Consider the following 15,706-nt stretch of genomic DNA (forward strand, 5'->3'; position numbering starts at 1 on the left):
ATATGAAATTAACAGTTTCAGATGGTACTGCCATAAGCTTGGCATTCTAACCACAAAACTTGATTCTTTGTATGTTTAAGAATTAGTGTAGGGCTGAGGTTGTGGCTCAGCGGTAGAGCACTCGCCTAGCACGTGCAAGACCCTGAGTTCAATCCTCAGCACCACATAAAAATAAATAAACAAAAATAAATGTATTGTGTCCTACTACAACTAAAAAAAATAAATATTAAAAAAAGAATTAGTTATGGTTGAAACTATAAGTTAAATTTTATTAAATGTTAAAAACAAAAACTTTATTACAAGCTGGGTATGATGGCTGTAATCCCAGCAGCTCAAGAGGCTAAGGCAAGAGGATTCCAAGTAAAGGGCCAGCCTCAGCAATTTAGTGAGGCCCTAAGCAACTTAGTGAGAACCTGTCTCAAAATGAAAAGGACTGGGGATGTGGCTCAGTGGTTATAAGTGCTGCTGGGTTTAAAACCCAGTACCAAAAAATAAATAAATAAAACTTTATCATAAATTTTAATTTCCATCCAAAAATCAGACTTTCTTCCCATATTTTACTATAAAACCTTTTCTCCACTGGTGGCTCAAGTAAGTGGCTTTCCTCTTGTGCCATTTTTCCTTAACTAGTAAATAGGGAAGGAAAATATGGAAATAAGGAGATTGTGAAATAAGAAATCAAACTATATTTCTAATCTCGGTTTGTTCTCATTGTATCCAAAATTTTAATCTTCATCTTTACTACTTTTGAGGGGGCTTGGGGGGGTGCAGGGTATTGAACCCAGTGGTGTTTAACCACTGAGCCACATCCCCAAACCTTTGTTTTGTTTTGTTTGAGAAATGGTCTCGCTAAGTTGTTTAGGGCCTCACTAAGTTACTGAGGCTGGCCTCCAACTTGACAATCCTGCCTCAGCCTTTTGTTATCTTTACTGTTAAAACTAATGTCCTTTTAAATTGTTTCTCTTATTCTCTTCTTGTGACTACTGGTCTCCTGATCTCTCATAATTGAACTTTCAAAGTATCTCTCTGTATCTTGCCTTTTCCTCTTTCTCATAATCAGCCATTACCTTTTCCTTTTCATGTGTGTCTCAAACTGGTTCTCACTTATTGCCACAACCATTTAAATTTATATTTCCCACTTGAAGTACTTACTACATTTATCTCCTAAATGGATTTCCTTCCATTGATTTATCTATACTATCATCAAAATAATTTTCATAACACATTTATCATCCTCTCTTACTTTATTCTAAAACTTTCAGGGGATGGAGTTGTAGCTCAGTGGAAGAGCGCTTGCCTAGCTTGTGTGACGCACTATGTTTCATTCTCAGCACCACTTATAAAAAAAATAAAGGTCCATCAACAACTAGAAAATATTGAAAAAAAAATTTCAGTGATTTACCATTGATTACAAGATAAAGTATGAATTTCATTCATGTTCAGTCACCTATTATCCCACTAAAAAGATGTACTTTTGACTCTGAGCTAGGCAATTAGTAATTAAAGATGAATTGGGACATGGTCTTTGCCTTTAAAGAAGTCACAGTTTTAGTGGATGAATCAGACATACAAATAAATAATCACAAAATATCTAATGAGAGTTTAGAGAATAATAAACTCTACCTCATTGGATGTAGGAATATTTAACAGAGAAAGGATAACATTGAAGCCAGATTGTAAAAGATGATTGAGTAGGAGTTTATTAAGTATACCAGGTAGGGAATTAGGAGTATGAGATATCAGCTCTAGACTTTCGAAAAAGTGCTCACATGGAGGATAGATGAATGGGTATTACATCTAAAGGCAAGATTGTCAATAATGTGGCTTTTGCAGTATTCTAAACAAGAGCCAGTAAAAGCTGAAACTGAAGTAGTAGCAATGATGTCAAGATAGCGAGTTGAAGGAAAGGAGACTATAAATTAGTGAATTCAAGATAAGATTCCTAAGAATCTGTAAAATGGCTACTAATTATGAATGTTTACTGTGTACCAGATACTGTGATAGTGCTATAAATAAATTTTCTTATTCTAGCCACATATAAATTCATGGGTTAAGTACTATTATTATCTTTAGTTCACTGTTAAGAAAATTAGAATAAAGTAAGAGTGAGAGAGGATGATAAATTTACAGAGATTAAAGAGTACACCAGGGGCTGGGGATGTGGCTCAAGCGGTAGCGCGCTCGCCTGGCATGCGTGCGGCCCGGGTTCGATCCTCAGCACCACATACCATCAAAGATGTTGTATCCGCCAATAACTAAAAAATAAATATTAAAATTCTCTCACTCTCCTCTCTCACTCTCTCTTTAAAAAAAAAAAAAAAAAGAGTACACCAAGACCACAACACAGCTGATAAGTATATTTGAACCTGGCCTTCCTTTCTTATGCTTACCCATTATACTGTATAGTAGTAAAGGAGGGAATTGAAAGAAGAGGAAGAATAGATAATGATGTCCTGCACAAGCTATGAGGAATTAAAGATGGATGGATATAGCTCTCTATAAACTGTATGACTTTATTTTCCAACTAATAGTGCTTACCTGGACACTTCTTTTTATGCCCAGTACATAAGAATTCAGAAATTATAGCTTATGTTATTATACAAATATTTATGGATGTAAAGGCAGGACCAAAAGTTCTTCTGATGGTTTTTGTTTATCATGCTGTAAGAGAAGAAACTACAAGGGAGTGGGAGAAAGTTTGAAATAATCAGATTTGGAAACTAGAACATCCTGTTTAACCTGGAACAAGTAAAAAGATTGTCGAGGAGTTTTAAGAACACATTTGAGATTGAAAAATGCAAGTTTATGTTGGTACTAGCTGTAGATTGTAAGAGTGGAGAAAGCCAAATTTGGTCAGTTCATAGTTGTTGTAAGTTTCGGGGTAGATGCAGCGAAAAGAAAGGGATATGGCCTTTCTCTTATGTGTCCTTGTGTCTAGAAGGCCCTTAACTATACTCCTGTTTTTCCAACCCTCCCTTAGACATTTCTTCAAATGCTTCCCCAATGATAAAATCCTTTATGTAGGACTAAAAATCTTATTGCCAAAAGCACTTGGTTGACAGTAACTTAGCAACAAACTGATATCTCTTCTATAATATTTTAAGTTGTTGTAATTATATCATTTAATTTTCATGAGTGTACATTTCTCTTACAATGAGTATAAACTTTAAAAACCACAGAAAGTTAATGAGACTACCAGAATTTTGTATTTATTGGTAGCGACACCCCTAATACCTAGCACCTTGTTTGAAGTTTTATATGCGTATTTATTGATTATTCTGTAGAAAATGTTGAAGACTTTATGTGATACATTGAACATGACAGAAATATACCTATAAATAATATTCTTTATTTTAGCTAGCAAACAAAAAGCTGCCTGTTGGCAAAGGGCCTTTTTAGATACATTTGGGGCCATTCAATCCCTCACATTTAAATTAAACTGAGTAAGCAAACTAATCCAAGTTCTGCCTATCAAGGTCCAAATTGTACAACAGAGTGACTTCCCTCCTACTAACACTGTAGTATTTTAATAAAAATGTAACTGTATTTTAATAAAAATGACAAATTTAATAAAATTCTTATTTGAGCTATTTCAATCTTTTTCTCTCTTTTGTAGTATGTCCTTGTGCATCCATATTTTATGATGGTATTCAGTGTACTTTTAACTTTGTATTTTTCATCATATTGTGAATATGTTTCATGATTTAATCTTCATTATTGTTTTCAAGGTTGCATAATACTTCATTAAATTGATACTCCATAACTTACTTAACCATAATTTGTCAAAATGCCTATCATTGGGAAATAATTATTTCTGACTTTTTAGTATGATGGATAATGCTGCACTAAACATCTTTGTGCATATCATTTTTTCTTCTGAATTATTTCCTTAGGAAAAATTCCCAGAAGTGGAATTACAGGATCAAAGGGTATGGACATTTTTATGGCTCTTAATATGTGCCAGTAGAATTTCTTTAAGGATTGATGAAGCCATTGGTTTGAATGGCCTGAAATGGATTTCAGCATTTGATCAGGACTAAAAAGCCTTTCAGTTATAGGGTTAGGTTGACAAGTACTTCAAAATTTAGATTTTTATCATGTCCACTAGCTAATTTCATATTCTTTGTTTTGTGAAGTAATTGTAAGACAGGTGTTATTTTGAATTAATCTTTCTATTAATGTAGAGTGAAAATTCAATGTTGTTATTATTTTCTTACCATATGCTTTGAATAAATATACTTTACTATTTATTTGTAGGACTTGATTAGAGACCAGGGGTTTCGTGGTGATGGAGGTAAGTAGTGAGTTCAGTTTAAAAAAAAAAAAAATGCTCAGGAAAAAATGCAATTGCTTTGCTGCTTATCTCCTTTATACTTGCTTCTTTCATGAAACACAGACACAGAGAAAAATAAGTAGCGAAAACCCAAATTTTTGTAGTATTTATCATTTATTGCTAATTTTAACTAATTCTTGACATGAATAGGAAATGAGAAAACACAAAAGGTAGTCTTAAATGTACCTTCTATAACTTATATATTGTATCAAGAAGAAGTCCTTAATTATTTTAACCACTTCGTTAACTTCTACCTCTCTTAAACGGAAATTGATAAATTTCCTTTGGGGTCCTCCACTCATACTTAAAACTTGATTTTGCTAAATCATGACTTGGATTGCCTGCCAGAGCTCCTTAGTTTGTCAGACACTTCCCTTCAACTTTCTGGAAGTGTTTGAAATGTACCTTTTATTGAATAGCTAGCCCAGAATGGAAAAGCTCATCCTTGGATTAGTATAGTAAATAAAGCAAGCAAACAGAAATTGCTGTATCTTTCAGAATTTTTATCTTAAGAAACATCGCTTAAGAAAAAACTTTTTATAAGAATTTATCCCATTTAATGTTTTCTCAGAGATGGTATTTAAGACTGCCTTGAAGTTTTCTTGCAGGAGGTCCTCTGTATTTCTTTAATAAGGAAGACCTGCAGTATCATGGACAGAGCTGGTCTCTTCATTGTGACCTTCTGTATCTTCAAAATATCTAAGCCCAGACTCAGAGATATTTTCTAAGTAAACATTGTATAAACCATCTTTTGTTATATTTCTGTACACCTATGAAGCTACCAAAATAATAAGCCTGCATAATGTACTCTGGACTTGGTATTGACTAGAGCACATAGTTATACAAAGGGTTTTTCTTCTGTTTGTTATTCCATGAACCTGCCAATTTAATGTTGCTGCCAGTTTGACTTTCATATGTCTTAATAGCTGTGGCTTTTGATAATTTTGCCCAATACATCAAGCATTTAAATGTTGCCATCATGTTAGCATCACAGAGTTAACTTTGTCATAAACACTGCCTGCTTAGAATCTAAAATCAAGTGGCATTTCTTGTCCTTTTTATGAGTCACTTTTTAAAAAATGATTGGGATTTTATAAAAATAAGCAGGTTAAAGAAAAAAGTCCAGAATTATTTTGTGAAGCGGGCTTCAATTCATCTTATTTATTCCCCATGACTTCTTTCATTTCTTCTGTGTGTCTGTCTTCCTGTGTTTGCCTGCCCCTCTCTTTCTCTTCTAACAGCCCCCTTGAACCAGCTGATGCGCTGTCTTCGGAAATACCAATCCCGGACTCCCAGTCCCCTCCTACATTCTGTCCCCAGTGAAATAGTGTTTGATTTTGAGCCTGGCCCAGTGTTCAGAGGTAGTTGGGCTCTTCTTTCTTGTTTTCACCCAAAGCAAACTAAATATAAACTACAGATGCTGTTTGTGCCTCACCCTCACAGCGTGTGTTTGTAAGTGTGAGAGTTTTCAGTACTGAATTTCTGCTTGGCCTGGCTGGAATGCTCTGAATGTGCTTCTCACACATATTCACTACTACAAGTTTTCTGTATGCTGTCTGTCATAAATTTTTAAGAGAGAAAAAAAAATCTGAACTGAGATTTTTCCATCTTGTTATTTGTTACACTATTACATCTTGGTCTTGATAACTTAAACTCAGTGGGTGGGAACAAATAAGATGGGAGGGATCTTCAATATGGATTCCTTAAATTTTAATGTAGGTGATAACTTTGATTAACTATTTGTTAACAATTTTTGTGGTTTTTAAGAAAATTAAAATATAAATGGAAACCCCTATTAAAAATATTTTTTTAGGCTTTTGGCTTTTTTTTTTTAATTTTGTAATATCAGCAATGCATTTTGGGTTTTGTTTTCATTCTTTGCCCCAATATGGGATGTGTATATTTTATGAAAAAATAGGGAATTGTTTTTAAAACAGAAAGATTTTATATTTTGGATATTTCAGAATACTTCAGAAACTCAGAGTAGTTATACTCTAATTATACCTTAATAGGAAGAAAAAGTTAGCAGTATAATTTTACTCTGCCTTTTATTTTGCCATATTTTAGTTCTTAAACTGACTTTTTAAAATTTGAAGTCAAAGTTGGTACAGATGTCTGGCTACAAATATTTTTTAAAGAATTATCTGGGTGCAGTGGTGTATACCTGTGATCCCAGCAATTTAAGGAGCTGAGACAAGAGAGCCTCAGCAAGTTAGGGGAACCCTGCCTATCAAAATAAAAAAAAAAACGAAAAGGGCCCTGGCTAGGTCAGTAGTAGAGCATCCCTACTATGTTCAACCCTAGTACTGCAAAAAAAAAAAAAAAAAAGGAATTATATTTACTGACTCTTGATCAATACTTTTTCAAAAAATAGTTGTAAATGGACACAATGTCTTTATTTTATTTATTTTTATGTGGCGCTGAGGATTGAATCCAATGCCTCACACATGGTAGGCAAGCGATCTACCACTGAACTACATCCCCATCCCCCTGTTACTTTTTTTTATTAATTTTTTTATTTATATATGACAACAGAATGCATTACAATTCTTATTACACATATAGAGCACAATTTTTTCATATCTCTGGTTGTATACAAAGTATATTCACACCAATTCGTGTCTTCATACATGTACTTTAGATAATGTCCATCACATTCCACCATGTAGTAATGGTGTTTTCAGTTTTGCTCTCTCAGCCCAGCTGTTACTCTGAAAAATCCATGAAATGGGATTGAATTTCATCCTGTACTGAATAATATGATTAAACTAAAGAATAAAATGTTACTAAGTAGACCAGAACTGTGTCACCTGGGTAAGCGATTAAGACTAATATGGTGTTGAAAATATCAATGGCAGGCAGAAAATGGATTATGCTCTAATTAAAAGACAAGTTAGACACCATTTTATTTTAGAAAACTGCCTGTGAGAGCATGGAAATTTCACATGCTATTATAGTATGATGTAACAATGGTAAAATTTCTACCCAGATTGAACTTTTTTTTTTTTTTTTAAAGAAAGGAAGGAGCAATGTGGGATAATCACTTAGAAAGATTAAGATATTTCTCTTTTTTGGTACTGGAAATTGAACCCTGGGGTGCTTTACCATTGAGCTACATCCCTAGTCCTTTTTTGTTTTTATTTTGAGACAGGGTTTCACTAAGTTACCAAGGCTGGCCACAAACTTGCAGTCTTTCTGCCTTGGCCTTCTGAGTCCCTGGTATTACCAGGGTGCACCCCTGTACCTAGCCCATATTTAACATTGAAATGTTTTTTTGACATCCTTGTTCTTTGAAAGACTATGGTCTCATCTCTACCATATGAGTTGTAATCTTTTAAATATATATATATATATACCTGAAGACTTTATATATATATATATATATATATATATATATATATATATAAATATTGCCTAGAAATCTTAGTCCTATTCAGTTGTATTCAAGCCTGACTCATTGTCCTGAGCCCCTCTGAACCAGATGCAACTCTACATAGACTTAGGATGTTTACCACTGAGTCAGTATTTGGAAATGTGCCCATCAGAAAGGTTCTAATCTTACCAACTGAGTCCACTTCCAAAGAGTACTCCTTGGGCTTACTTGGCATACAAAATATTGGCATTTGTAGTAACTTGCCTAAAAGGCCATAACATATAGTCACTTATAAATGCAGAGATTTTCAGAAAATTTTAAGGAAACCTACTTGGCTTTGCTTACAGTCATTTTGTTGTAAAGGTAACAAATAATCTATATTAGTCCAAAAAAAAAACCTCCAGGAACTACTGACACTGATCAATATTTCTTAAGTAGTAAAACTTATAGTTTGGGGTTGTATTTAAATATTAGTGGCTAATATGAACAAGCCCTATATTTTCAATATTAAGGTAACATTAGAAAATATTTCCATTGGGGAGTTTCCATATTTTTTAATATTGATTGGCTATTGAAGTAGTACAATGAAAAGTTTCTATTTAAATATGTGTTATATAGGCTTTTTAATTGACTTCACTTTTTAAATTTTTCTTCAAAGACACAATTTTTTTTTTTATTAAGAGAATTTTTTCCCCTAGACTTTGGACTAGGAAAAGTTAAACCAATAATATATCTATCATTAGATGTTTTAAAATTGTAATTAAGTTGGCCAGAAAACTAAAAAAAAAAAAAAAAAAAAATAGTACTAATCACCAATAGGCCTCTTTTGACTTGTTTTTTTCAAAAGGTCAGTATTTGAACATATACTACATTTTAATGACAAGTTTAAATCCAAATCTAAGTCCCCCCTTGCACTTTGTGCACCCCCTGATAAAGGAACTCACTCCCTTGCTCCTCCTTAATGGATACATTTTCCCTAATTTAGGATCAACCACAGGTTTGTCTGCAACCCCACCTGCCTCATTACCAGGCTCACTCACTAATGTGAAAGCCTTACAGAAATCTCCAGGACCTCAGCGGGAAAGGAAGTCATCTTCCTCCTCAGAAGACAGGAATAGGATGGTAAGAATATTTATCTTTTTTTCACTGGAGTCCTTTCTTTTTTGAAATCAGAGCCACATAAATGTCACTTTTAGATATGTTATATCTGTATATGATAAAAAATTCCCCTATCAAATTTAACAGTTGATTTTTGCTTAAGCATATTCCCACCACACCAATTTTCATTTTCATCTCTAATGTAAAAGGCAGTTTTGGAAGAGTAACAGTAGCATTCTGTTTCTAATAAGAAAAAAGAGCCAGGCATAGTGGTACACACCTGTAATCCCAGCTACTCAGGAAGCTGAGACAAAGATAGCAAGTTTGAGGCCAGCCTCGGTAACTAAACAAGACCCTGTGTCAAAATGAAAAATAAAAGGGCTGAGGGACGTGGCTCAGTGGAAAGCACCCCTGGGTTCAAACCCCAGTACCTAAAATAAAATGAGGAAAGAAGAGTAAATAAAGTTTTGGAAAGCATGATTAAGCATACATATTCTAAAGGCTGAACTACAGTTCAAAAATCTACCAAGTGACATTTTTCCCTATTTGAAAAATTAACTTTCTGCTACTTGTTGGGAAGATGATCCTTTAACCCTACCAAAGTAATTGGAGATATAGATAGATAGATGGATAGATAGAGAGATAGATTTTTTTTTTTTTTTAGAGAGAGACCAGTTCAGATCTATAAGAAAATTTAACTCTGACTAGAAAAAAATAACTAGAAAAATTGTCTCCTGTTACTATAACATATTAGGTTAAATTTTTAGGTATTTGGAGGCAAAAACTTATCACAAATACATAATATTTATCTTGCCCTTATAGTCCTCCAAATAATACAAAGCTGGTTTTTCTTATTAATTTTAATAATAGGCATTTCTCACACATGCTCAATAAATAATTTTCATTTTTAAATAAATTGTTTCTATCCAAGTCTGACTTGGCTTAATTTTGTATATTTAATCATATTTTTAAAAAATTTTTTTTTAGTTGTCGATAGATAGTTATTTATTTTTATGTGGTGCTAAGGATCAAACCAGTGCCTCACACATGGTAGACAAGCACTCTACCACAGAGCCACAACCCCAGCTCCTAGTCATACTTTTAACTATTATTTCTTCAGCTTTTGGTGAAAGAAGCGATATTATCTTCCTCATCTTGCTCCTCTCAGGCTTAGGTTAATATACTTCACGTGGAACATAAGGTTTCCCCTTTTTGTTTGGTTGGCCTAACTTGACTTTTGCACTATTTTTATCAAGAAAACACTTGGTAGACGGGATTCAAGTGATGATTGGGAGATTCCTGATGGACAGATCACAGTGGGACAAAGAATTGGATCTGGATCATTTGGAACAGTCTACAAGGGAAAGTGGCATGGTATGTATGTAATATTGTTGACATAGTCACAAGTCTCACAGTAATAGTATATGTGTAACCATTTTGATTTTTAAAAATCAAAGAATACTCACTATTTGCATCATTAAACTATTTTCATCAGATGCAGAAGTTCTCCCAAACTGTAACAAGAATTATGGGAAATAAAACCTAGGTTCACAGCAATCGGAACTCCTTTCATTATATTACTAATTATTTATTTATTTGTGTTTGTGTTGCTAGGGATCAAACCCAAGGCCTTGCCCATGGTAGACAGTTGTTCTCTCACTGAGCTATATGCCCAGCCCTTTTTATTTTTATTTTGAGAGGGTCTCATTAAGTTACCCAGACTGGCCTTGAACTTGTAGCTCTCCTGCCTCAGAGTAATTGGGAGTATAGACATGTGGCACCTCACCTGACTGCAGTAATAATTTTTTAAAATTAAGATTCTCCAGATTAGCTGTTCCCCAAAATCTGGGTTGGTTTCTGTTTTTTGTTTTGTTTTGTTTTGTCTTTTTAATACGAGAGTTTGAACCCAGGAGCTTTAACCACTGCACCACATCCCTAGCCCTTTTTTCAAATATATATTTTATTTGGAGACAGGGTCTCCTTGAGTTGTTTAGGGCCTTGCTAAACTGCTGAGGCTGCCTCAGCTTCCTGAGCTGCTAGAATTACAGGTGTGTGTCATCACGCCCAGTGAATGAACAGATTTTTTTTAAATTGACCATATTTAGAGATGTGATTGTAGTGCTGCTGGTGGGAAAATAAATTGTTACAAATTTTCTATAAGACAATTTGGCAGTATGTGTATTGAGCCATTATTTGTATTATTATAAACATTATTATTATATATAATTTGGCAATATGTATATTGATGACATCCTTAGGAAGTAATGGGACAGGAATGGATAGTCATGTATAAAAGTATATTCATCAAAGATTTAGTAAGAATGCAAAGTGAAAATTTAAAAATTGATTAGATAAATAGATAAATAAATTGGATCCATACATGATTGTATAGGATTTTTCAAATGATATGCTAGAATTACATTTATTGATATGGAAGGTGTCTTTGGTGTATTAAATTGTATAAAAGCAGCATGTGTAATACCCCATATATGTTATATATATAATATAAAAAATTTCTATCAGAATTTTACTATATTTCTCATTTTTTATATATTCATAAATATTCACACTGCATTCATATATAAGCCTTATTATTCATATATAAAATGTCAGTGAGTGGCATTATGGTAATTTTTTTCTGTGTTCTTTCAAAATGTTTTTAAACATTGGTTTTAAGTGGTAGTAAGTTATATGGTACCACTGATAAAATGAATGTTGTATTATATTGATAATTAAGAGAAATCAATAATATATATATGTAAAAGCTTAATGTACATATAAAAAAGTGCATGTAAGTATACAAGTAGCTGAAATCTCAAAAAGTGAATAGATAGCCATGATCAACAAACAGAACATTACTGTCATACTAGAAGCTCCCCTGATGCCCCTTTCCAGTCACTCCTTCCCCAAGGTTAGCTACCAACCTGACTGCAACAGGAATCATACAGCATGTACCCTTCAGTGTCTGGCCCCTTATGTTGTATTCAAGATTCATCTGTATTATTGTTGTAAGTCATTCATTCTCTCTGTCAATTTTTCAATGTGTAAGCTGATTTCTTCTTCCATCTACTGTGTAATGAGCATTTGGATGGTTTCCAGTTTGATGCTATTCCAATGATGTTGCTATGAATATTTTTTTATATCTTTCAGAGATCATATAAATCTATTTTTGCTGGGTATACATACCTTGGAGAAAATTGTAGGACCATATGATGTGCATATGTCCAGTTTTATAGATACTACCAGCAATATTACAAAGTGGTTGTACCAATTTTCACTTTTAATGGTAGTATGTAAGAGTTATAGCTGTTTTACATAAACTTTTTTTAATTAGCTATAATTTTAATCATTTTTCTAATGAAAAGCATCATAAATAATCCATAACTTTGTACATAATGTTAACTGCTCTGATAAAGAAGTTTGAAGTTTTCAACTTTAAGCTAAGCTCCACTGGGACTCTTATCTCTAGTTTCAGTGTTCATTTAGTAAATATATCTCATTGAGTATTGTTAAATAATTGGAAAAATACTCTGGGTACTTACTTAAACTAAATTTCCAGGGAAAACAAGGTTGTCTATTTGGGGGTTGGTCTTTTGAAATACTAGTATAGGAGTATTGCTGTTAATTTCATTTTTATCCTTCAAAAATTAATGCAGTTTAGACAGGCATAATTTATTTGTAGTTTAACAGTGTTATGGATTTACAGTTATTATAATTAGTGGAAATCCCCAAGAATGTTTTATAGTTTTAAATTTTTTAAATTGGAATGACATTTGGAATGATGATTACCTTTTAGGTGATGTGGCAGTGAAAATGTTGAATGTGACAGCACCCACACCTCAACAGTTACAGGCCTTCAAAAATGAAGTAGGAGTACTCAGGTGAGCGTATGCAAATTACTGTTTTTAGGAGAAAGAAGTTATTATTATTAGCTTCTGTTTTCTGGTGGTAGCCACTATTAGCTTTACAATTTACTCAAAATGAATAAGTATATAGAGCCATAGGATGTCTAATTTTATTTTCGTTCAGCTTATTCTTTTAAGTGGTATTCATATTATTTGGTACAGCTGATAGAAAACTTAATTCTAGACTGAAGTAATGAAAATATAGTATTGTGACCATGTGAAATGGTAGTTTCACTTATGGAAATAATGCTCTCAAAATTCTAAGTGTTTCAGAATATCTTTTAGAGATTGCATTTACTCCTGTGCCTAGAACTTATGGAACATTTACAAATTAGAGTAAGTTCAAAGTAGGACAACTTAAGTGGGGAAGATTCTAGAACTGTAATTTGGAAAGACAGGGAGTCAACAAAACTGAGAATATTAATCCAGAGAAGACTGTTAGAAAGAAAAGGGAAGAAAGTTGTGGAGTTTGGAGGAAAATGATTTTGTCTCACAAGAAAACTTTCTAATACTAGAACCGTTTAAGAAGAAAAGCAGGTAGGGTAGCTCTATTCAATTAGTGAGCTTCCCATAAATTCAAGGTATTAAGCAACCTCTGCTTATTTGTCAGATATATTTTTTAAAAAAGACATTTCTGAATAGGATGGGTGATTAGATAATTAATTAGATAATTCATCTAAATATATACTTATAATGCTTTTTATTTTTTTAATACCATTTTCTGTTCATTTTACTGCTTGACTACTTTGACTCCCTTTTAAGAATTGCTAAAGTTTATTGGCATTTACTATTTACCATCACTTTACTTTTACAGGAAAACACGACATGTGAATATCCTACTCTTCATGGGCTATTCCACAAAGCCACAACTAGCTATTGTTACCCAGTGGTGTGAGGGCTCCAGCTTATATCACCATCTCCACATCATTGAGACCAAATTTGAAATGATCAAACTTATAGATATTGCACGGCAAACTGCACAGGGCATGGAGTAAGTTCCATTCTGTTAAATCTCTTGTAAATTCCTTTTGAAGACAATTGAAGATGTTTTAAAGACTTGATACTTCTTTTGGATTGCATTTTAAATTACTGTTCAGCAGTATAAGGACACTAATGACTAGCAATATGATACAGAAATATAAAGCAGTCTTTCCCTAGTGCAGTCATCAAAACCTACAGTGACGAATACCAATAATTTCATAGTAAATATACAGCTGAGTGTTTCACATTCAGTGATTTAAGTAAGCAGTAGAGACTCAGGAAACAAAAATAGATAAAAAAATAAACTAAACTAAAAGTTATTTAACAATTGTATATATGTATATGTATATATACTTATATGTATATGTAATAATTGCTAATTATCCTTTCAAATCATTTTCACTAAGTGCCCAAATTTTTTATTGCAAATAGGTCATTTAAGAAGTTAAAATGAAAATCCTCATTCTCATTCTTTTTGAGGGCTTCAGGTTTAGAGAGATATATATGTATATGTGTATATATGTATGTGTGTGTGTATATATATATATATATATGTATATATATATAAAATTTTGTGGCATAATTGAAAATATAGTTATTTTTAAAATTTGCATAGCTTAAAATGGAGAACTGACTTAAAAGATAAATTTTGCATATAACTCTTAAGTGCAAATAAATAGGTAAACCAAAATATAAAATTAAATTTTGAAAACACATGAAATTCAATAAAGTAAACTAAGCATACTTTAAAAATATCCTAATTTAATATTTTGTAGTATACAAATTGTTTTCACATGCATAGGTTGTCCTTTAATGTTATGAAGTAGATATTTTTATTTTCTTTTTACAAATAAGGAAACAGTCTTTTAAGTGACTTGTGTAAGGACACACATTTAATAAATAGCAGAAAAGTTGTCTAACTCAGGATTTCCAGTACCAGCATTTTTTCCCTAAAAACCACTATGCTTTTTTTATTATTATTATAAAATTAGAATAAAAGGATATATGCAGGGGCTGGGGTTGTGGCTCATTGGTAGAGTGTTTACCTAGCACTAGGTTCAAACCTCAGCACCACATAAAAATGAAATAAAGAGATTGTGTCCATCTACAACTAAAAAATAAATATTAAAAAAAAAATCACTTATAGAAAGTAGGTGTTGGAGCCAGGACTAAAAACTGGACCTTGTTCTTAAGTATTCCCTCTTCACCACCTTCCCTGGCTCAAAACCAGGTAATATATCTGTAATTTTAGACTGTTTACAAACCTATTTTCAGCCAAAATGCTATACTGCATATTATTACTTTATTTAGAATAGTTCTACTTGTCTACTAAACTTAAAACACTCTCACCCTTTCAGATAAGTTGGAATCTGTATCTGTTCAAATCTAAATTTGAGGAGTAAACCATGGCAAAAACAATAAACATTCAGACAAAAAAAAAAAAACTTATTTTCTTTCCCCCCACTGATCTCTTTCCTGTTTCTTTATCAGGCCAGGCATGCTCTGTCAGCACGTTTGTACTTGTTCTTTTCTATTTAATATACTTATGCTACAAATGTCCTTAAATTCTCTTTTCAAATATCCCTTCTTTTTTTTAAGACATGCCTTCTCAGATCACTTTAGATAAATAACAGGTCTCCCGCCCATCATGTCACTCTCTATTGCCCCTACCCTTGTTTGTTTGTTTTGTTGTTTAACACCCAATCCCACATAACTTGCTTTTCTCATTGTCTGCCCCCTTCACTAGAATGTAAACTGTATAAGGGCGGGGCTTTGTTTTGTTTGTTTCTTTATGCCTAATGCCTGGAATGGGGCCTGGCCTGGAATAGGTGCACAATAGGTATCTGTGACATGAAGAAATGCATGACTACACATAACTCTTTGTTATTGATAGGTTTGTCTTCCAAAAGAGAGAAAAGCCAAATTCTTCTCATATCAAAACTGAGAAATGTCAAAGAAAATAAATAACAGCCAAAGAAGTAATAAAAGTGAATAATAGAAGGGAAAAGGGTTTAT

At 32.9% G+C, this 15,706-nt stretch overlaps 1 protein-coding gene across 6 annotated transcripts in view; it reads left to right on the top strand.

Annotated features, from left to right (window-relative positions):
- The window catches only part of Braf (B-Raf proto-oncogene, serine/threonine kinase), a 184,900-nt gene that overhangs the window by 131,926 nt on the left and 37,268 nt on the right, over nt 1–15,706 (top strand). For 4 of the 6 annotated variants that reach the window (XM_076832505.2, XM_076832515.2, XM_076832549.2 and 1 more), the window contains 6 exons: nt 3,894–3,929; nt 4,258–4,294; nt 8,692–8,828; nt 10,061–10,178; nt 12,601–12,685; nt 13,524–13,700. In XM_076832505.2, the coding sequence (XP_076688620.1) occupies nt 3,894–3,929; nt 4,258–4,294; nt 8,692–8,828; nt 10,061–10,178; nt 12,601–12,685; nt 13,524–13,700 (590 nt within the window). The remainder of the gene's footprint in view (nt 1–3,893; nt 3,930–4,257; nt 4,295–8,691; nt 8,829–10,060; nt 10,179–12,600; nt 12,686–13,523; nt 13,701–15,706) is intronic. The other 2 variants (XM_076832524.2, XM_076832531.2) reach the window with 1 other exon arrangement.

The sequence above is a fragment of the Callospermophilus lateralis genome, chromosome 1, assembly GCF_048772815.1.
Source record: "Callospermophilus lateralis isolate mCalLat2 chromosome 1, mCalLat2.hap1, whole genome shotgun sequence".
Lineage (NCBI taxonomy): Eukaryota > Metazoa > Chordata > Mammalia > Rodentia > Sciuridae > Callospermophilus > Callospermophilus lateralis.